Source organism: Saccopteryx bilineata, chromosome 1, assembly GCF_036850765.1.
Source record: "Saccopteryx bilineata isolate mSacBil1 chromosome 1, mSacBil1_pri_phased_curated, whole genome shotgun sequence".
In the NCBI taxonomy this organism is placed as follows: domain Eukaryota; kingdom Metazoa; phylum Chordata; class Mammalia; order Chiroptera; family Emballonuridae; genus Saccopteryx; species Saccopteryx bilineata.
The window spans coordinates 299,697,917-299,720,256 of NC_089490.1; the positions used below are offsets into that span (position 1 = coordinate 299,697,917).

The window sequence follows — 22,340 nt, forward strand, 5'->3', positions numbered from 1 at the left end:
AAATCTCTTGCCACCTCCACTGTGCTTGCCTCTTGTTTTCTCTGCTTTTTGTGAAGAAGAAATGTTAACTCCTGATTGTGGCTGTGAGGATTAGCTTGGGAGACTTCAGGGGCACATTACTTGGGTCATTGAATCCTAGACACTATCACTGTTGTCTAGGTGATGGATTTGGAAAGAATTCCTGGGAGGGGGCTGGCCCTGCAGACCTTACAGCCCTGAGATGGTTTCAGTGCTGACGTTCTCAGGTGCAACTCAAGTAGAAAGGGCTCCTCATGAAGCAGCATTGACTTGAGGTCCCATCTTGTCTTAGAGACGTGATGGACTGGAAATTTAAAATTCCATTTCCCGAAAAATTCAAACAGCTCTTCTAAGGTTCATATTTATATCGGAATTTAAGAATTGTTGCAAGGTTTCCGATGGCAATTTGAAAATGCATGGCAGAAATATAAGTAACTCTGGGAATAAATCTTTTTTATCAAGTAAACCTTTTCTATCTCCAATCAGGTCTTGTCCCCTTCTGACCTGTGACCCTTTTCCTTATCATGTCCTAGCTTTGCCCCTTTCTCTGTCCTGGTACTATCCACATGCCAGCAGCTTCTCCCTGCTGAGGCACCTGCCACTCTGTCCCCTCCTTGGCAGCAGCCCACAGCTGGTTTACTGTGATTATGCTGCCGGTGTTGTTTGTGTCTGTGAAAGATCAGTGTATTGGAAATAGATTTTTCTTTATTTCCCAAAGATACTAAAATACATACGGCATCAGTCTCTGAACTGGGGCCCAGGGATGGTGGTGTTCATAAGTAAAAAACAAAACAAAATTTGAAGCTCTTTAAAATGCTAGATTACCCATTCTTTTGATAAATTTCTTCTCTGTTATAAAGTACCGCACCCCAGATTCTGATAGGCACTGTACCTCATTTCATCGAGTTCACATAGAGACACCAGTCCAGATGAATTTTGAAGAGTTTTATTAGGGGAGGAGATTTTAATATGCTGGCCACATATGGCTGACACGGGGCATCTGCAGGCCCAAATCGTGCAGTCCCAAAAAATAGTCAGGGGCTGCTTATATATTCTTGATCACACATGGGTGAGGGAGAGCATGACATCATGGTACAAGCTGGCAACATTTGTTTAGGGGATACACAGAAACATTAAGACTCTCAAGGTAACACAATCAAAGATGTTTACAAATATTTCAGGGTTCATCTTCCCTCACTAGCCTAGAGGTATTTTACCCTCAAGATTCCAGGAAAGGGGAGGAACTACAGTCAATGCAGGGTGGTATATAAGTGCTGCCTCCTATTGAAAGAGAAGAAGTTTCTAGGTTAATCTTTATTTTAGATTTAAAACTGAATAAACTTGTTCTTGCAAGCCAGAAACTTCTACATTCTTCGCCCTCCCCTCCCTAAAGGAGAGACGGGACAGGAAAGCCTGATAGGAAAGCCTGACCTTTCCTCCTGGAATATTAATATCAATTTTCAGCTTTTGGTACCTTACAACACTCAATGAATTAAGCCATGTTGTGGAAAAGATTTCACAGGACTGGTTCATTTGTTCATTCAACATTCATTTGATTCACCAGGTTTATTAATTCAATAAATAGTTGTTGTTATTGTGGGCCAGGTACTGTGTTAGGCAGTAGGAGAAAGATGAATAAGAATGTGTCTCTGGGATAAATCACAAAAGTTGGCGTCTAAACAGTTGTTCATATTAATTGTTTCTCTTCCTTTCATCACAGCCTGACTTCACCCAGTCCAATTCACAGTGCAAAGAGTGAATCTATCATCACCCAGGCAGAGGAGAAGGCAGAGTTTGTGATTCTTCCCCCTGAAGGAATAGAGAACAGGACAGGTACTATTTTTCAGCCTGCCTGGGTTGGCTCAAGGAATAGCCCTCAGCTTGAAGAGTTTGGGGGTTTTGACTATCTATCCGTAAGCTCCCTGGCCTTGTGCCTATCCATAGTCTATGCATACAGGATCAGCTCTTGAGGGTCCTAATGCTTTAGAGCCAATTAATGTAGTTATCCTCTTAGAGCACGTCACTTCCCGTGTCCTAGCTGTCAAAAGTCTTGCAGCAGTATAGACAGGCTGTTCCTCAGCTGGCTGCCTATGAATTATGAAGTGACTTCGGAAGAATCAGAGACCTTACTCAAGTAAATAGTTTTTATTTCTGGGTTGTACAAATAATTTCAGTACTTCCTTAATGTTAATTAGGGCAAGAAATATAGAGTAGGGAGCTGATGTGTCTGTGAGAACATACAGTAGAGAAGAACAGGTCTACATCAGGGGTGGTATGAAGGCTTCAGAAAGGACCACAGGGAGTTCCCTTTGTTTATTTTATTTTATTTTTCTGGGAGTTCCCTCTGTTTAGATTTCTTCTTCTGTTTCAGTTGCTTTCTTTTTACTTACATAAATATAGATGGAAATGTGGAAGAAGCTAAACAGGTGACTTAGAGTTTTATTCACCTATGAGGGATACAATGAAACCATAGCCCTCAGAAGAAAAACTGGAATTAAATTCCTCCTTATCCTGTTCTCCCTGTAGCTCTGGCACTAGTGTCAAAGACTAAGTCATGTTTCCAGTCAGGCATTCCTGGGACCTGGGGTGGGAGAGGGAGAGTATTTATCCAGTACTTGCTCTGGACCAGGTACCACGTGGCCCTGCACACAAGTGGAGGGCCTACCTTATTTGATCTTTACAACAACCCAGAGGGATTATACTAACTCTTTTCATTTTTATGAATGAGATCAGAGCAAAGAGATTGAAAAGATAAGATGATAAAACCAGAGAGAGAGAGAGATTAAACAATTTTTGCAAATATGCTTTTATTGGTTTGTTTTCTGTGAGTCACACGGAGTTATGTGTGAAAGGGGACTATCTGGACAGAGGGGTCAGAGGAACATTGAGTTGAGGTCCCTCTGAAGCTCTGAGCAGCCAGCTGGAGTTTTGTTTTCATTGGGTCTGACACCTGCCTCTTGGTGCCCAGCAGAGTCAGGCTCTGGGAATGCCAGTTCTAGAGAATTAATAGTGAAATCTGTGTCTGTTCCACACCAAGATTCCCAAAGAGGAGGTATTACAGCTTCCTAAACCTTCTGAATCTGATGATATATGTATTTCCCCAACAGAGTAAGAGTTGTTCCCGCAGCCTGGGGTGGGAGTAAATAACCAATTCTTTGCACAGCCCCCCCTGGTGGAGAGTGCAGTTTGTGCAGCCAGGTCAGGTTGGAAAGGCAGGTGACCTGAACCTGTGAGTGCAGGGGACTGAGCACTTTCAGTTTTCTTCAACATGAACTGTACTCCCTCCTTTCATTTTGTAGAGGAGACAGACTCTCCGTTATCCCGAGACTGGCGACCAGGTAGCCCCGCAACCCGTCTGGAAACTTCATGGGAAGAACAGCTGTTGGAACAACAAGAACATTTAGAAAAAGAAATGGAGGAAGCCAAGAAAATGATCTCAGGATTACAGGTAGCTCTTTCCCTCGTAGTTTGTCTTTGCTGTGCCAGTTGATTATTATTAAGTCACTGAGATCAATTGAAAATAAACTGACTCAGTTTTTGTGTGAGGTCAGAGTGGAATGGGGAGTTTAGATAGAGGGAGTAGTACATAAAGAGCAGAAAATTCCTTTTATGTGAGTGCAGTACTCTTAAATGGACCTATGGATTCCACAGTAGTTAGAAGTTCTGTAAGCCTGGGAGCCTCCATTGACCCCACTGGACCCTTACTCTGGCTCTGCCTGTGGGTGGGCCTTCCTCCTCTGCAGTGACACACTTGCAGTTGCAGCTCTCACCAAATAATGTCACTGAAGAGTCAGCCTCTTAGGAATTCTTCAGCAGGAACGCTGCAAGGGCTGGGAATGCCACAGGTCTCTGTGTGATCTGCCTGGGGATTTATTAGCTCACTCCTAATGCATCTGCTAGTGGATGCCAGGGCTTCATGATCAGGTAGAAGAGGTTTTCCTTGAGCAACAAAGCCCTTCAGTGTTCCTTATACCTTCAGTGCCAGCTCAGGAAACCTCTCCCAGAGGCTGACTGACCCACTTGACTTAGTTTCTACCCTGAAATGACCCCCTCCCTCAACTCTCCGTCTTTGTGCAGTCTGTCTCTATTTGTAGGAGCCTTTGTAGTGTGCTGATGACCCTGAAATTGCCTGGGAATATTCTTTTCTGTTTGTGCTGGGAACTGGACTGCTTCTGAATTGTCAAATATTTATGGATGCGTAAACAAAGCCCCACGTTATATGAGTGGCTCTGGAAGCCCCGGGCAGTGAGGGTGTGCTCCCAGCCAGCCACAACAACAGGGTGGGGACACAAAGGGTTCCTAAAGAAGAAAGAAGATTGGTCCTGTGGTAGAACAATTTGCATAATGTATGCCGCAGGAACTGAGAAGGGTTGGAGGAAGGTTTACTGCCTGAACATTCCTCCAGGGAGATTGTTGATTTTGCCCCTATTTTCTCTGTATTTTTAAAATGTCTGACTTTTAGATCTCTTTTCTGCTACTCTATTAATGAATGGTTTAATGAATGGAGTTTGTGTTGTGCTTTTTATTGTAAGGATTAAAGCATGGAAAAGTTTGGAATTACACCCACCAGCCCCCCCCCCCCCCCGGGCTAATTTCATTATATAAACATAGATATCCATCAGTTTGGTTTTCAGTTTCGTTTGCATTTTTCAGTCTGGGAGGAATTCGATGGCAGATTAGACAGAAAAAGAAGAATCGACAGGCAGAAAGTCAGCATCCTAATATTCTCTGCAGACAGGAATTTTAATTCACAGCCGCATGATCACAATGAGAATTGTGTTCCATTATAAAATACAATGGGGCTCACAGCATCCACTGGGCTTCTTAACTCTTTCAGTGATGGACAGGTTCATGCCAAGCCACATCTGGAATTTCTGACTGTTGGCATGTTTTAGTTAGCAGTGGTGTCTACCTTAGCTCCCTACAGCTCTGTGGCTGCTTATACCTGTTGGGCAAACAAGTTTGTAACAGGTTTGCTCGCTTATATTTTGCCTAACTGTTGTATTGTTGAGGGGCAGCGCTGTGTGTGTAGTCTGTGAAAAGCTACAGGCACTTGCCCTCAGGGCAGCAGGTTGCAAATTGCAAACTGCCTGCCTCCGTGGGGAGGGTTGATTGTTTCTTTCCCTCAGGAGGTTTTGCTGGGGTGAGAGAGAGAGAGAGACAGAGACAGAGAGACAGAGAGAGAGGTGTGTGGAGGGAGGGGAGAGAGAAGAGAGGAGAACTAGAGAGAGAGAGAGAGAGATAAAGAGAGAGAGAGAGAGCGAACCCTGAGATTTTGGCCAGGCCTGTTTTGGCTGGGGAGTACTGATGTTGGTGGGGTGCCTGTGAGTTTGGGTGAGTCCAGAATGCTGAGGGGCTTGGGAGCCCTGCCTATTGGCTCGTCTGCTGTTACAAGACTTTAATAAACGAAATGGCCCACCATTTTCTGGCTCCACAGTTCCTTTACCATCTGCCCGCATGCAATGGGAACCTGCATGACCACGACGGCCATGGCCACTGGCTTTACACCTGTCTATACCTCTTGTCACTACTCCACACAGTAACCAAATTAATTTGATTTTCTAAACTTTTATTGTTAACTAGTGCTTGGTAGGCCAACAAGTGGTTGGATTTTTATATACAACATTGTGTAATTTGTCTTAGATTTATTGAAACAGGATTTAATCTCTGTAACTCTTCCCTTTTGATTGGATTGAGATAAACTCATGATATATGTGAGGCTAGTGGCCGTGAGCCACATGAAGCTCTTTGGTCCCTTCAGTTGCAGGGGCAAAGGCCAGCTTAGGAGTATCCTAATTAAGTTAATAACAAAGTACCTACCTATATAGTTTAAGTTTAAAAAATTTGGCTCTCAAAAGAGATTTCAGTCATTGTACTGTGGATATTTGGCTCTGTAACTAATGAGTTTGCCGACCACTGGGCTGGGGAAACAACCCTTCTCCACCAAACTACAGCAAACAGTGCCTCTCTCCAGCAGGAACACATCTGCAATTTGCAATCTGCCGCCCTGAGGGCGAGCACCCACAGCCTTCCATAGACTAGACACACATGGCGCTGCCCCAATACAAGTGAGCAAACCTGAGCACACTCGAAACACATTGGTTTGCCCAACAATGTAAAATGAGGACATATTTTAAATCTTTCATTCAGCTGATAGGTCTTTATTTTTTTTTAATTTTATTTATTCATTTTTAGAGAGGAAAGAGAGGGAGAGAGAGAGACAGAGAGGGAGAAGGGGGGAGGAGCTGGAAGCATTAACTCCCATATGTGCCTTGACCAGGCAAGCCCAGGGTTTCGAACCGGCGACCTCAGCATTTCCAGGTCAACGCTTTATCCACTGCGCCACCACAGGTTGGCGATAGGTCTTATAATACTTACCTGCAGGGATAGATCCAAGTTTGTTAAATTCAAAAGTACACAATTTTGGGGGGGCAACTTTAAAAATAAAATCACAGGTTATGCATACAGGATTATATCTAAGACTTTGAGAGAGCCGCATAGGTGAGCGATCCTGGGTTTAAGCTTCCATAGCGTCAGGGTAGACCTGCCCCCCTCCCCATATCCTAATGAAGACAAAACCTGATGTGAGGAGTGGAAATGAGTGCCCATCTCTCTCTGCAGGTATGTCTTCCTTCTTGTTCTTTGTAGGTTGCCTTAGGGAGTAAAACTCAGAATTCTTAAACCCACGTCCATGCTCGAAAATGTATTCTAGCTAATTTATTATGATACACTTTTTTTTTTTTTTAAGAATTTTTTTATTATTTATTTATTCATTTTAGAGAGGAGAGGGAGAGACAGAGGGAGAGAGAGGAGAGACAGAGAGAGAAGGGGGGGGAGGAGCTGGAAGCATCAACTCCCATATGTGCCTTGACCAGGCAAGCCCAGGGTTTCGAACCGGCGACCTCAGCATTCCCAGGTCGATGCTTTATCTACTGCGCCACCACAGGTCAGGCTTATGATACACTTTTTGCATGCCAGGAAATTCCATACTGCTTTTAGTTCACTTTCCAGCTGGCAAATTTCAGTTTGAGTGGCTCTGGTTTGAAATGCCCCTTCTGGAAGGAATGTTTATGTTAGATTGCTCTCTGGGCCAAGCAGCCTTGGAGCAGAGGATTTCGGTGCTTCCAGAGAGTATCAGCCTGACAACAGCAGCCCCAGGTAGACCCAAGATGAGCAGTTGGTAGTATCTAAGGATCAAAATTACCACGGAAGTTTCTAGAAGAATCCAGTTGTGATTTCAATCCGGGATGAACCTACCAAGCCCAACTGTAGACTTGGTGCTCTGACGGGAGTTAAAATTCTTTCGCCTTTTTGGTTACCTAGGCCTTACTGCTCAATGGGTCCTTACCAGAAGACGAGCAGGAGAGGCCCCTGGCCCTCTGTGAACCAGGAGTCAATCCCGAGGAACAATTGGTGAGCCCCTTCTTTTGTGACTGGACACAACATCATCTGGTTAATTTATTTGTTTTGTTTTTAGCATTTGACCCTGTTGTCTGTGCCTTCTTGAAATGCTTTTTCCCTAACTCCAATTCCCCTGGTTTTTCTGTTACATTTTTTAGTACTTTTCCTTTCTTTTTTTTCTTCCTTCCATTCACTCAGTCAACAAATATTTATGACTGTATCCTCATGGAGTTTATATTAAGGTCTTCTTTTCTGCCTATGCCTTAAAATTTTGGTGTTCTTTAGGGTGCCACCTGGGCCATCTACTGTCTTACACGTTCACCTGGGCCTCTGTGGCTTCATTCACTTCCCACTTGACTCAGGTGTTCCCTCTCAAATATTTATTTCACACTCAGCTCTCTCTGTAATGTTCTAGATTTATATAGTATATGAAACATGCAGTTGCCTGTTTTTTTGTGTGTTTTTTTGTATTTTTCTGAAGTTGGTAATGGGGAGGCAGTCAGACAGACTCCCACATGCCCGGACCGGGACCCACCCAGCATGCCCACCAGGGGGCGATGCTCTACCCATCTGGGGTGCTGCTCTGTTGCAACCAGAGCCATTCTAGCGCCTGAGGCAGAGGCCATGGAGCCATCCTCAGCACCCGGGCCAATTGTGCTCCAATGGAGCCTCGGCTATGGGAGGGGAAGAGAGAGACAGAGAGGAAGGAGAGGGGGAGGGGTGGAGAAGCAGATGGGCGCTTCTCCTGTGTGCCCTTGCCGGGAATTGAACCCAGGACTCCTGTACGCCAGGCTGATGCTCTACCACTGAGCCGACTGGCCAGGGCTGCAGTTACCTGTTGATCACCTTCATAAGCATCTCCATTTCTTTTTTTATTATTATTTTTATTTATTTAAGTGAGAGGAGGGGAGATAGACTCCCACATGCACCCCAACCAGGATCCATCCACATGGCTTCCCCTATCTGGGGCTGATGCTCTGCCCATCTAGGGCCCATGCTCTCAACCAAGCTATTTTTAGCGCCTGAGGCAGAGGCTCCATGGGACGATCTCAATGTCTAGGGCCAACGCACTCGAACCAATCAAGCCATGGCTGCAGGATGGGTAGAGAGAGAGAGAGAGAAAAGGGGAGAGGGTAGGGGAGAGAAGCAGATTGATGCTTCTCCTGTATGCCCTGACCTGGAGTTGAACCTAGGACTTGCACATGCTGGGTCGACCCTACCACTGAGCCAGCTGGCCAGGGCAGCATTTCCATTTCCATGAATTCTAAATTTAAGAAGTTTTCTTTCCCTTCTTTTTCTATCACCAAAATTACTTGTCCTTTTGGACTGTTTTTTTTTTTTAACCACTACCCATCTAGCCAAATACTCAAAAGAGAAATCTAAATATCATCTTTGTATCCTTTCTAGCCCTTCCCACTACATCCAATTAGTTACTAAGTTTTGTCAGTTGATTTTTAAGTATCTTCATCCAGTTTTCTCCATTCTCACCTCCACTACTTTAATTCAGGCCTTTCTCCAGTATTCTAGCAACCTTCTAACTGGCTTTCCTGCTTCCTCTTATGTCCTCCTCTAATTCATTTTCTATAAAACAGCAAGAATAATTTCAGTTTAAGGCAAACTTCTTTTTTGTCATCTCTTCACCTCAAACTTCTCATCGATTCTCCATTGCCCTCACCTGCCTTTCATGATCTGGCCCCTGTTTATCTCTCTAACTTAATCTGTTGTTATGACTCTTTCCCCTTGCCCATCCTGCTACACCCAGTACATACTCACTCTACATGTGATCCATGTTAATCCACTCCCGCCTCCCTGGGCACATGCTCCCACTGGAGGGCGGGAGCTGCCTTCTGTTCTTTGTATCTCAACGGGAGACTAGCATTTCGTAAGTGCTCAGTAAATGTTTGTTGAATGAATGACCTCTGAATTTCACAGCATAGTACATAAACACCTCTTTTTGCCTTATATTCAGATTATAATCCAGAGTCGTCTGGATCAGAGTATGGAGGAGAATCAAGACCTAAAGGTATGCCAGGACATACATTTTTACCCTTTGAAAAAAACTATGGGAATGTCATACACAAACTTCAGGACAGTGATAGGTAGAGGGGAGGGATGTAGACTCATGACCTGACCTTTATCTGTATCTGTAGTATGCTTTTAACTGAGAGAGAGAGCTCTGTCCTAAATATGGCAAAAAGGTAACATCTTTTTAATCTTGGTGATGAGTACTAGGTGTCTATGTCATTCTTGATTATACCTTTCTATATGTTTGAAATGTTTCATCATTTTTATTTTTGATTTAAAATAAAAAATGGAATGATCAGAATTGACTTATAACATACTAATTTCACATAAACAACTTATTGAGTCCATATATACCAATATATATATATATATACACATATATATTACAAAATGATCACCACAATGGAATCTAGTTAGACTCTACAATAGTTACAATTTTTTTCTTTTGATGAGATTTTTAAGGTCTACTCTTTTAGCAACTTTCAGATATACAATACAGTATTATTAAATATAATCCAGTATCTTTTAATGAATACTTCCCAGAATTCTTTTAGGTCAGTGGGTCTTAACTCTTTTTTCAATGTCTTAAGTTTGTGACTAAAAGCCATTAACCTTCTCCCCAGAAATATGCAGGAGCACATGCACACACACTAACTGACTTGAATTCTTATTGGCGTAATTTTGGAGCCTCAACTTTTTTCAATGTCTTAAGTATGTGACTAAAAGCCATTAACCTTCTCCCCAGAAATATGCAGGAGCACATGCACACACACTCACTGACTTGAATTCTTATTGGCATGATTTTGGAGCCCTTTCTGAGTCCAGGTTAAGCATTCCCAGTTTAGACATGTTAATTCCAAACACTTGATGTGTTGGAATAAGAAGAGAGTGAGGTCTAAGTTCTGGGTGTTCCTCTCCTAAAATCTCTTCCCTAGTGCCAGTCATCTACTTACTCTATTGTAAAAGAGGGTTACTTACTTACTATTTCATTATTGGGCTGTGTTTTGTTTGGTCACAGAGAACAATACCCTTGGAGAATCAGAAGCAGTCAAACCCTTTGCCGAACATTAAAAACTAAGATAATCGTTTAAGACTTTGGGGGTGGGCATATTAAACTATGATCACATATTTCTGTGAGAGGGATTTAAATTATTATGATTAAGGTTTCCTTTTGGTGAAGATTGCTAAACCCAGGAATGAGAGCCCATGGAATAAGTGGTATCTTCTTTCTTGGCAAGACGACTCTTCTCTGCCCGAGCAGCCGAGCCTGGGTGCCGCAGGGCAGAAAGGAATAGGCCCTATTCTTGTGTCTGTGGGTCAGCCTTTGCTGTTTACTGGGCCAGGCTTGCTCTCTCCTTCCTGGAGGGTTAACTTTCCATGGAATGGTTATCTGAGTGGTGTGCCTACTGACAGAACAAGGTAACGCTTTGGAAGCAGCCCAGATGCTGCCGTCTGACGTAATTATATTTGGTTTGCAGAAGGACCTGCTGAAGTGTAAACAAGAAGCCAGAAACTTACAGGGGATAAAGGTAAAAAGGAAGACATTTAACTCTTTAAATAAACTCTCTACAAGGTGATATAGTCTGCCTATTGGTGAAAATGGATGTTAGGAGGTTAGATGGTTCCTATAGTTCTTTCTTATATACATTTGGTAGGGCCTTTAACAGGCTCTGTGCTGTTAGTGGAGGGAGGCTTTGTGGGTGGGGAGGGAGACATGTTAGGGAATGTGCACCTTTGTTTGCTGAGGCCTATTTCTGGGAGTTATGACTCCTGGTGCTGTCATGGCCCTCTGTGCTGCCTTTTTTAGTTTCTATTTATAATATCAATCAATTCTTACAGTTTTCTCCAGTTTCAGTTTTTTTTTTAATCAGTTTTCCTCAGTTCTGAAGAAGAACATCCTCTTAAGACCCTAGTTGGTTGGTTCAGTGGACAGAGCATAGGCCTGGTGTGCAGATGTCCTAGGCTCGATCTCCTGTCAGGGCACACATGAGAAGTGACCATCTGCTCTTCCTCTTCCTCTTCCTCTCTCTCTCCCCCCTTTTCTCTCTCTTTCCCTCCTGCAGCCACTGGCTGAACTGGTTCAAGCATTGTCCTTGGACGCTGAGGATAGCTCATTGGTGTGAGAGAAGGCCTTAAGCACTGAGGGTAGCTTGGTTGATTCGAGCATCAGTCAGCCCCAGATGGGGTTGCCGGGTGGGTCCCGGTTGGGGTGCATACAGAAGTCTGTTTCAGTATCTCCCCTATTCTCACTTAAAAAAGAAAGAATATCCTCTTAAATTTATTTAGTTTTTGAATAGTTAATAATATTCAAATAGTTTAAAATTAAAAAGATACAGGGTAGCCTGGTTGGAGTATTGTCCTGATATGTCAGGGTTGTGGGTTCGATCCCCCGTCAAGGCACATGCAGGAGTCAAACGACAAATGCATGGATGGGTGGAGCAGCAGATTGATATTTCTCTCTCCCTTCTCCTTCTAAAGTCAATCAATTAACTACTTGAAATTAAAAAAGGTACAAAAGGATAATCCTTGAAAATTTTGACTCCTCCTCTCCATCACCTAGTTCTCTTTCCTGGAGGCAATTTAGCAGTTATCAACAAATATGTACATATGTGATTTCCCCAAAAATAACAATATACAATAAATACAGCCTGACATGTCACTTGTTTTCACTTAGCAGTGTACCTTGGAGGTCATCCTATTTCAGTTCGTAAAGACCTTCCTAGGCCTTACTGTGGCTGCATAGAGTGCCAGTGTATGCATATGTGTTAATTTAATTGATCTCCTGTGGGTGGTCCTTTAGGTCATTTCTGATCTGCTACTCATACAAACAGTGATCTAGCTGATGACCTGGAATGTGTGCCATTTCACCACGGGGGAGTGCACCTGCAGTATAAATGCCTGGAAGTGGAAAAGGGTGTGTTGGGCTGCTGCTTCCCCTCACCTGCACTTCCAGGCATGGGAAAGCCTAGAGTGTGACTCATTAACAGCTGTCAGAGTGCGTTTGTAGTCTTAGTGCTTTTGAGATTCTCCATAAAACAAACGTGTTCTGTGGTCAGATGAGATTGAGGGATGCCCTGCTGACTGGAAGAGTCACAGTAAATGGTAATGTATCAAAGGACCCGAGTAAGTTTCTCGTGAAGAAGTCGGCCTAAAAGAAAGTTTAGTGTTGTTATCCACAGAAACGCTTTCTCTCCTATGGAGTCCACTTTGGGAAATGTTCCTCTGAACAGCTGATGCCAGGGCTTCTGAGGCTGCCTCTGCCACAGACCGCCATGGCAGACAGCATCTGTGAGATGGGCTCCCATGTTCTCCAGAGCCCACACCGTTTTTTTGCAGTCTGTAAAGAGGGAGAAGTCAGGGCAAATATGTTGGAATGCACTTCTTGTTCATAGTTCCATTTGTGGTCACTGTGCTTGGAGAAATATGTTACTGCTGACCCTTTTACGTAAGTATGTACAACCTATCTTTATATTGATTGATGGATTTGAGAGAGAGAAAGAGAAACCAGTTTGTTGCTCCACTTATTTATGCATTCATTGGTCATCAGCTCACCTTTTTTTTTTTTTTACAGAGACAGAGAGAGAGAGGGATAGATAGGGACAGACAGACAGGAATGAAGAGAGATGAGAAGCATCAATCATCAGTTTTTCTTTGGGGCACTTTAGTTATTCATTGATTGCTTTTTCATATGTGCCTTGACTGTGGGACTACAGCAGACCGAGTAACCCCTTGCTCGAGCCAGTGACCTTGGGTCCAAGCTGGTGAGCTTTGCTCAAACCAGATGAGCCTGAGCTCAAGCTGGCGACCTCGGGGTCTCAAACCTGGGTCCTCTGCATCGCAGTCATACACTCTATCCACTGTGCCACTGCCTGGTCAGGCAGCTCACCTTTTCTTAAGCATGGTAGGAACCAAGAGGGTCCAACCTGAGAGAAAGCTGAAAGTAAAATCCTATGATACTGGGAAGAGGAGCCAGTACGAACAGTTCTGAGCATGGAACTATGTTCCCAGCTCTAGTCTAGGTTAGGGGTGGAAGCCCCGGGCAGGCACAGGGCTCTGGAAGTCAGGGTGGGAGTGACTTCAGGGATTCTGTATGAATAGGGTGGCAGGCAGAGACACATGTCAGCTGATGCCCTCTAAGAAGTAGGGAGTTGGCAGACAGGTAAATTGAATATTGATATACCCAAGATATAGATGGGAAAGCCAGAGTGGTAGGAAGAAGAGTGTACTGTCCAAGGTCAACTGTAATGAAGGAAGTGGTAGACTTGTCATTTGAATCTAAGTCTGGTCTACAGCCATACCACCCTGAATGTGCTCGATCTCGTCTGAATCTAAGTCTGTTTGATTCCAAAGACCTCTGTCTAGGATGGGCTGTCAGGAGTGAAGTAGAGGGTAGTGGTGAGTACTAGGCAGAGGAGAAAATCAGGCTCTATTCAGCTGGGTAGGACAGTGGGGGATTTTCCTTCAGATGCTGCTGTCCTGGAAGGGACAGAAAGCCCCTACTTCACTCTGCGGCAAGATCCTTATACTCCTTTTGTCCCCCAGTTTGCCAGAATTAATGCAGACTGGGAGAGGTTTCATAACTTTTAGTAACAACTGGCTGATTGATTAATTAGGACCACAATAATCAGTCTGCTTTTTTTCCCCCTAGGATGCCTTGCAGCAGAGGTTGACTCAGCAGGACACGTCTGTTCTTCAGCTCAAACAAGAACTACTGAGGGCAAATATGGACAAAGATGAGCTGCACAACCAGAATGTGAGTTAGGAGTGGACCTCAACCTCCCTGAGCCCCAGTAGCAAAACAGGATACTACTGGAGTCCTGTTAGATCTGCTATCCTACTCTATCTTAATTTCAGGACGGCTGCTCTCAGGGTTTGCAGTTATTTTATTTCCTGTCAGACCCGTCTCTGTTCCCAGGGGAAGGCCTTCAGCACACTGGCCCCTGCCCTTCAACTCTGGGCACTGAGACACTGAGTTTGCACTGTGGTTCTACAGTCTGTCTGCCTAAAGACACCTGTACGTTGTTATCACAGCCGTGCCCCCTCTGTGCTTCCGCCATGGGGTCTGGTTACCGAGTAGCTCACTTCCTGCCGGGGTTGGTGGACAGCATCTCTGTGCTCACTGATTCTTTCTCATCCTTCTTGCAGGCGGACCTGCAGAAGAAGCTGGATGAGAGGAACCGGCTCTTGGGAGCATATAAAGTAAGAATGGACATCAGTGTGGAAACGGTGTCCTCCTGACCTTTTACGAACAGCCCAATGTTGCTGTTGTTCAGAAAGCACTTAAGTACTCTGTCCTCATCCTTGCTCTCAGTGAGGACGTCCTTTCCTGTGTGTCCCTGATTCACTGACTCTGAGGGAGAAGGCGTACAGAACTAGGAGTATGGAAACTTCAGTTGTCTTAACCTTTGTATCTAACTCACATGAATAGTACGTAGTGGTCCTTCTACAAACAGTCACTCCCTTTCTCTTTCCCCTTTCAAGAATCCTTTGCACTGTACCAAACTGCTGTGGTGTGCCTCGTCTTCCAGTGTTGCCTGAGGAGAGGACTGTTCCCCAGGGCTGTTAAGTTCCTCGGCTTGAAGTTGCACTCAGAGGGCAGATGGTTCTGTGTCCTCGGCTCTGCCGTAGGTCTGAAAGTTCTGTCTATGTTGCAGAAAGAGCTGGGGCAGAAGGACCGCCTCCTTCAGCAGCACCAGGCTAAGCTGGAGGAAGCACTCCGGAAACTCTCCGAGGCCGGTTATCAGCAGGTGGGGATGTTTTCAGCCACTGACTTTTCCTGCTTCTGTGGCCTGAAAAAATCATGTTCTGACTTGGTCTCTCTGGTTTGCAGGTGGATCTAGAGCAGGAGCGAAAACACAAAGATGCCCTTCTGGCTCACTGCACGAAAAGAGAGGCAGAGGAGGTGACCTTGCGCTCAGAGTCTCCCCCCCCCCACATTTACAAGGGCAAAGAGGGAGATTCTGTTTCTGACTCAGGGCTGAACCAAGGGCACAGGGCGGTTTGTTGGGAGACTGTCTCGTTGAGGGGTAGGAGTGCAGATTCCAGGGTAAAAATATGGTTTCAGAGTCCATCTTTATACAACTTTTCACCATCATGTGACCTTAATTTGCTTAGCTTCTGAACCTTAGAAATAAGGCTCATCCAGAAAGTGGAAATACTAGTGGCCATCTCTGCCATTATGAAGACTACATAAGATCATCCAGGTGAATAATGAAACATGGTCCTTGTAGATCCACTCAGCACAGAATCAGGCTCAAGAGATGTTAGTCATTGTCCTTTTGTTTAATGACTGAAGAAAAGGCTGGAAGCGGTGGCCAGGCAGACGCTGGGTCGAGGGCCTCCAGGCTGAAGTTGGCATTTTGTTTGTCCTCCATTTAATAATGCCCACCAAGTGTCAAGTGCCAGGGATACAGTAGTGGATGAAAGTACTCTTGAGGCTCACATCCTAATAGAGACATGAAACAAATATATACTTACAAAGTATGTCAAGAAGTGATAAATGTAAAGAAGAAAATTGGACAGGACCTTTTGGTTTGGAATTCTCTCATAAACATCATTTTTTCTTGCTGCTGTAGGTGACCAACCACAACAGTCACAACTCTCAAAGCAACGGTTTTCTCCCTGCAGTGGCCGGAAAAGGAGCTGCTTCAATCAATTACAGGGGGGTAAGGTTCTTAAGATTTCAGTTCAGACCTGCCCCTTCCAGCTAAAACCAGAAGAGCACCTTCACCATTATCAGTGGTACTAGGCCTTTTATATGCCAGTTCCCTCATTCCTGGATCTGTCGGGTATGTAAAAATGTGAAGCACTTGTTATTTAGAATTAAGAATTAGTGAACAAACATAGGGCCTGCTCGTGTGGAGGAATATTTCCTAGAGTTCACACCTTCTCCCTCAAAAATAAAAGTTCTACCCTGCAAACCTCTGCTCTGTCTTCTTAAGCCCTATGGTTGGGATGTGGTTAGTAATTGGGCTCTGTACCACGCCAGCAGCATCTCTTTTGCCCACAGACCAGTGACCTTCAGCTTGTTCGTGACGCTCTCCGCAGCCTGCGCAACAGCTTTGGTGGCCATGACCCTCAGCACCACACCATTGACAGCTTGGAGCAGGGCATCTGCAGCCTCATGGAGCGTCTGCATGTCCTGGAGACCCAGAAGAAACAAGAAAGAAGGGTAATCTTTCCAAGGTGTTTCTTTTAGGCAAGCTTCTGAGGAAGCTTACTTTTATCAAGTATAATTTAGGTGAAGGCCGTGCTAAAAGATGAGACGTCGCCGAAGGTGACAGTTGCTTTTTTCTCTTTGGTTTTCCTCTCAGCAGGGCTGACTCTTCATCACCATATGACAACCCCGGGAGGGATTTCACGATAACTCTTACTCCCAGCAACTATTTAATAGTCTAAGGAATTGTGGTGCTGGACCCCATGGGTCCCCCTTTACTGCTTATCCCCCTGTCTTTTCCCCCTTAATGAGTTCACATTAGATGAGGAAATATATGGGACAATACCTGGAAAACTAGAAAGCTTTTTGTAAGTGTGCATTATTATTGTTAGGATCGCTATGTCCAATTTTACATACTGTGGAAGAAGATGTAGTAGAAACAGTATATTTTAGGTACACTTTTATTGATTTACATTCTTGGTTCAGTTCTGCTGTTGATTTCTGTGATTTTTTTGTGGCTCTCCAGGTTCGGGGCAAGTCACCCAGAACTCAATCAGGTAGTGAATATCGGGAATCTTGGCCCCCTAATTCAAGTAAGTGCTCATTATTTCTCAACAAGGTGTCCAAGCATATTAGATCAGAAATTTAATATTTTTTCATGCTACTAAATATTTTGTGGATAGAATTTTCCTTGTAGTACTTCACTCTTATAATATGTTATTTCTGTAGCAATACTAGAATTTACTTATTTCTAGGACAATGAAGATACCATCATCATCCTTCTATCACTTCAAGTACCATTTATTTAACCATGTGCAAGATGTCGTTGACTCAGGCTAAAATATCTTTGGGAAATACACAAGCTCAAAAAATTTACACCAAACAAAACAAAATATAAAACAACAAAAATACACACCAATCATCATACACACGAATCATCTTACAACCCAAATAGCACGGAAAAATTCCAGTTTTTCCTAGAGGCAAGAGGTTTAATTTTGTTGTGGATTTTCCTTAAAATTTCGAGTGTTTATTCAGTTTAAGCCCTGCAAAATTGCTGCGCCATCTAGTGGTTTGGCTAGGAAGTAATTTGAACCTGCCCTATGCCCACTCTTTACATTTTTCTCCCTTCTCATTCCAACATGATGGAAATCTACCCTGCCTGATAATTTCTGTTTTATTCTAACCTTGTGGTTGAATAATGTTTCCCTTTTGTTATCTTTTATAGTTTTCTCAGGCCTAATGTAAAACTATCTACATAGTTTACACAAAAGCTAACCATTATGTTTTGTATGCTACATATACAATTAAAGAAAAAAAATTAATAAGGCCTAAAATAAAACACTTAAAATATTTGCACAAATGCTAAAGCTAAAATTTTTCTGTAGAGTAAATAAAATAGCATTCTCAAGCCTCCAGTTAAACTTTGCTTTTTGAATGAGGTAACTAGGAAGGAAATGATGTTTGTTAGTACCAAAATTAATTTCATTTTTGGTTTTCAGCATTGTTTTAAAAGTAATTTCTGTTTTTTAAAAGGCATATTTTACTCTATATCTTTTTATTTTTATTTTTTTATTGATTTTATATAGAAAGGAAAGAAGGAGAAAGAGAGAAAGACAGGAACACTGGTCTATTCCCGTACTGGCTGGGGATTGAACCAGCAACCTCTCTGTTGGCTCAGGCTGATAATAAACAACCGAGCTATCTGGCAAGGGCATATTTTACTCTATATCTTACCTCTTTTCCTCTCCAGTACTTTCTTTATGTTAGTATAAATGGTCAGTGTAGGTCCTGGCCTGTTGGCCCAGTGGTAAAGCATTGGCCAGGCGTATAGATGTCCAGGGTTCAATACCCTGTCAAGGCACACAGGAGAAGCGACTATCTGCTTCTCCCTCCCTCCCACCCCTGTTCTTTCACTCTTCCCCTACCGCAGCCAGTGGCTTGCTGGGTTTGAGCATCAGCCCTGGGTGCTGAGGATAGCTTGGTTGATTTGAGCATTGGCTTCAGATAGGGATTGCTGGTCGGGATGCATGCAGGAGTCTGTCTCACTGTCCTCTTACCTCTGTCTTAAACAAAAAAAGAAATAAAAGAGAGAACATCACTATAGATCTTATAGACATTAAATGCATACATCAGGAACAAACATCTTTATGCCCATAAATGTGACTACTTTGATGAAATGAATAAATTCCTGGAAAGACACAAACTACCAAAACTTAGTCAAGAGGAAATAGATAAGCTGAATAGATTTATAAGTATAAAATTGAATTTATAGTTGAAATGTTCCATCCGTCAGCCCTGGCTGGCTGATGGTTAGAGCATCAACCAGTTCGGTTGGTTAGAGCATCCTCCTGAAGTGCAGTGGTTGCCGGTTTGATCACCTCTCAGGGCACATACAGGGACAGATCAATGTTCCTGTTTCTCTCTCTCTCTCTCTCTCCTGCTGTTGCTAAAAAATTTTTTAAAATGTTCCATGTATCAAATTCCAGAATCAGATGGGTTCACTTAGGAAAAAATAACATGGCCCAGCCTGACAACGTGGTGGTGCAGTGGATAGAGCGTCAGACTGGGATGTGGAGGACCCAGGTTCAAGACCCTGAGGTCGCCAGCTTGAGCATGAGCTCATCTGGTTTGAGCAAGGCTCACCAGCTTAAGCCCAAGGTCGCTGGCTTGAGCAAGGGGTCACTCGGTCTGCTGTAGCCCCCTAGTCAGGGCACATATGAAAAATCAATCAATGAACAACTAAGGAAATACAACACAGAATTGATGTTTCTCCTTTCTTTCCCTTCCTTTCTGTCTGTCCCTATCTGTCTTTCTCTCTGACTCTGTCTCTCCCACAAGAAAAAAAAATTAATACGGCCCAGACTGGTTGGTTCAGTGGTAGAGCGTCGGCCCAGCATGTGGATGTCCTGGGTTCGGTTCCTAGTCTGAGCACACAGGAGAAGCTCCCATCTGCTTCTCCACCCCTCCTCCTCTCACTTCTCTCTCTCTCTCATTCCCTCTGTTTCTCCTGAAGCCATGACTTGAATAGTTTGAGCAAGTTGGCCCTGGGTGCTGAGGATGACCTCTGCCTCAGGTGCTAAGAAGAGCTCGGTTGCTGAGCAATGGAGCAGTGCTCCAGATGGACAGAGCATCGCCCCCTAGTGGGCTTGCTGGGTGGTTCCTGGTTGAGATGTATGCCAGAGTCTGTCTCTGCCTCCCTTCCTCTCATTAAAATTTAAAAAAAAAGAAAAAAAATAATACTAATTTTACACAAACTCTTCCAGAAAATAGAAGAGGCAAGAACACTTCCTAACACATTTTATTTTACCCTGGTTCCAAAATCAGTACCTCTAATGAGTATAGATACAGGAAAAAGAAAGAAAAAATATAGAAATTAGAAAAAAAAGGGGCAAAACTGCCTCTATTTTCAATGACATAATTGTCTATGTAGCACATCCCCAAAAATCTGTAATAAAGCTATTATAACTAAGATGCAAGTTTAGCAGCGTCACAGGACGACACAAGATCATTATACAAAAAGTCAATTGTACTTTTATATACTAGCCATCAATATTTGGAAGTAGAAAAATATTTTAAAGTACCATTTATAGTAGGACCAAAAAAAACATTAAATACATAGGTATAAACCTTTCAAAATTTGTACAATTCTATGTTAAAAACTATAGAACACAGGTAAAATAAATAAAAATACATTTAAAGAAATAGGAAAATAGACCATGTTCATTGATTGGATTATTCAGTGTTGTTAAGATGGTCCATTCTCCCCAAATGATCTAAAACTTCAATCAAATTTCAATGTAGCCTGACCAGGCAGTGGCGCAGTGGATAGAGCATCGGACTGGGATGCAGAGGACCCAGGTTCGAGACCCCGAGGTTGCCAGCTTGAGCGCGGGCTCATCTGGCTTGAGCAAGAAAAGCTCACCCGCTTAGACTCAAGGTCGCTGGCTTGAGCAAGGGGTTACTCGGTTTACTGTAGGCCCACGGTCAAGGCACATATGAGAAAGCAATCAATGAACAACTAAGGTGTCACAATGCGCAATGAAAAACTAATGATTGATGCTTCTCATCTCTCTGTTCCTGTCTGTCTGTCAGTCCTTGTCTATCCTCTCTGACTGTCTCTCTGTCTCTGTTAAAAAAGCAAAAGTTTTCAATAAAAATCCCACTAGACTTTTTGTAGATATAAACAAACCAATTCTAAAATTTATAGGAAACAATAAAAGGGACTGGTGTAGTCACAAAAAAGAGTTGAGAAGGATGAACAAAGTAGTTGGATGACCAAATGGTCTGATTTCAAAACTAAAAAGTTAGTTTAGTACAGGCAAATGGCTAAACATACGTTATTGGAACAAAATAGCTCAGAAATAGACTCACATGTATTTGGCCAATTGATTTTCAGCAATTGTGAAAAGGCTGTTGTCTGGCAAAAGGAGTGAAGATGTGGGTCATCCAACTAGAAAAAGAAAATAACTTGGTAGGATAAGCTTTTCCAACCAATTGACCTAGAATAATCAAAGGCCCATATAAAAAGAGTCTATCTAGACCCATACCTCATATCACATACAGAAATTAACTCAAAATAATCATAAACCTAAACTTTAAAACTAACTTGTAATGCCTTTTTAAAGTTATGTATTAGGCCCTGGCCAGTTGGCTCAGTAGTAGAGCGTCAGCCCAGCATGTGGATGTCCTGGGTTCGATTCCCAGTCAGGACACACAGGAGAAGCACCTCTCTGTTTCTCCAGCCCTCCCCCTCTTACTTCTCTCTCTCCTTCTTCTCCCCCTCCTGCAGCCATGACTCGAATGGTTTGAGCAAGTTGGCCCTGGGCACTGAGGATGGTTCCATGGCCTGCCTCAGGTGCTAAAATAGCTAGTTTGCCAAGCAACAGAGCAGAGGCCCCAGATGGGCAGAGAATCGCCCCCTAGTGGACTCGCTGGGTGGATCCCAGTCAAGGCACATGTGGGAGTGTATCTCTCTGCCTCCCCTCCTCTTCGTGGAAAAAAAAAGAGTTATGTATTAAATTGACACACATATACACAAAGATATGTTTGTAGGTCATTCTCTGAGTTTTTGTACATGCTTTTTATAGTAATGCCACACTGAAGTAACAGTTAACATTTTATCATGTTTTGATGTTATATAAGACTTATTCTTCCTCATTACTCTTTTTCACTCTCTGTGTAATCCAACTCAGTCTTCTTTACTAACCAACGGAGACTACTCTCATTGATGTCACTGATGCCCTGCTAGTCCTCTAGCATTTTTTTTTTTTTTTTGATTGAGAGGAGGGGAGGCAGAGACAGACTCCTGCATGTGCCCTGACTGGGATCCACCTGGCAAGCCCCCTAGAGGATGATGCTTTGCCCATTGGGGATACTGCTCTCTTCAGCAACCAAGCTATTTTTTGCACGTGATGTGAAGGCTAGGAAACCATTCTTAGTGCCTGGGGCCAGCTCACTGGAACCAATCAAGCCATGGCTGCAGGAGGAGAATGGGGGAGGGTCGGGTGGAAGAGCAGATTGTTGTTTCTCCTGTGTGCCCTGACTGGGAATTGAACCCAGGACATCCATATGCCATGGCTGCTCTCCATATGTCAGGGCCTCCTCTGGCATTTCATGTCATGATTACCCTTTCCTTTGAAATTTACCCAGAATGTGTACATAACATTTGTATTAGTCAGCTTGGGCTGCCACAACAAAATACCATAGAGTGAGTGACTTAACAGAATTTATTTTCTCA

General features: G+C 43.5%; 1 protein-coding gene across 7 annotated transcripts in view; it reads left to right on the forward strand.

Moving 5' to 3' along the window:
* The window catches only part of DIXDC1 (DIX domain containing 1), a 78,750-nt gene that overhangs the window by 46,418 nt on the left and 9,992 nt on the right, over positions 1-22,340 (forward strand). For all 7 annotated transcript variants that reach the window (XR_010727280.1, XM_066244565.1, XM_066244575.1 and 4 more), the window contains 12 exons: positions 1,739-1,851; positions 3,318-3,466; positions 7,342-7,431; positions 9,389-9,442; positions 10,923-10,973; positions 14,093-14,197; positions 14,590-14,643; positions 15,099-15,191; positions 15,275-15,346; positions 16,020-16,109; positions 16,454-16,615; positions 17,127-17,193. Coding sequence is in view for 6 of the 7 variants with exons in the window: in XM_066244565.1 (XP_066100662.1) it covers positions 1,739-1,851; positions 3,318-3,466; positions 7,342-7,431; positions 9,389-9,442; positions 10,923-10,973; positions 14,093-14,197; positions 14,590-14,643; positions 15,099-15,191; positions 15,275-15,346; positions 16,020-16,109; positions 16,454-16,615; positions 17,127-17,193 (1,100 nt within the window). In the remaining variant the exon portion in view is untranslated. The remainder of the gene's footprint in view (positions 1-1,738; positions 1,852-3,317; positions 3,467-7,341; positions 7,432-9,388; positions 9,443-10,922; positions 10,974-14,092; positions 14,198-14,589; positions 14,644-15,098; positions 15,192-15,274; positions 15,347-16,019; positions 16,110-16,453; positions 16,616-17,126; positions 17,194-22,340) is intronic.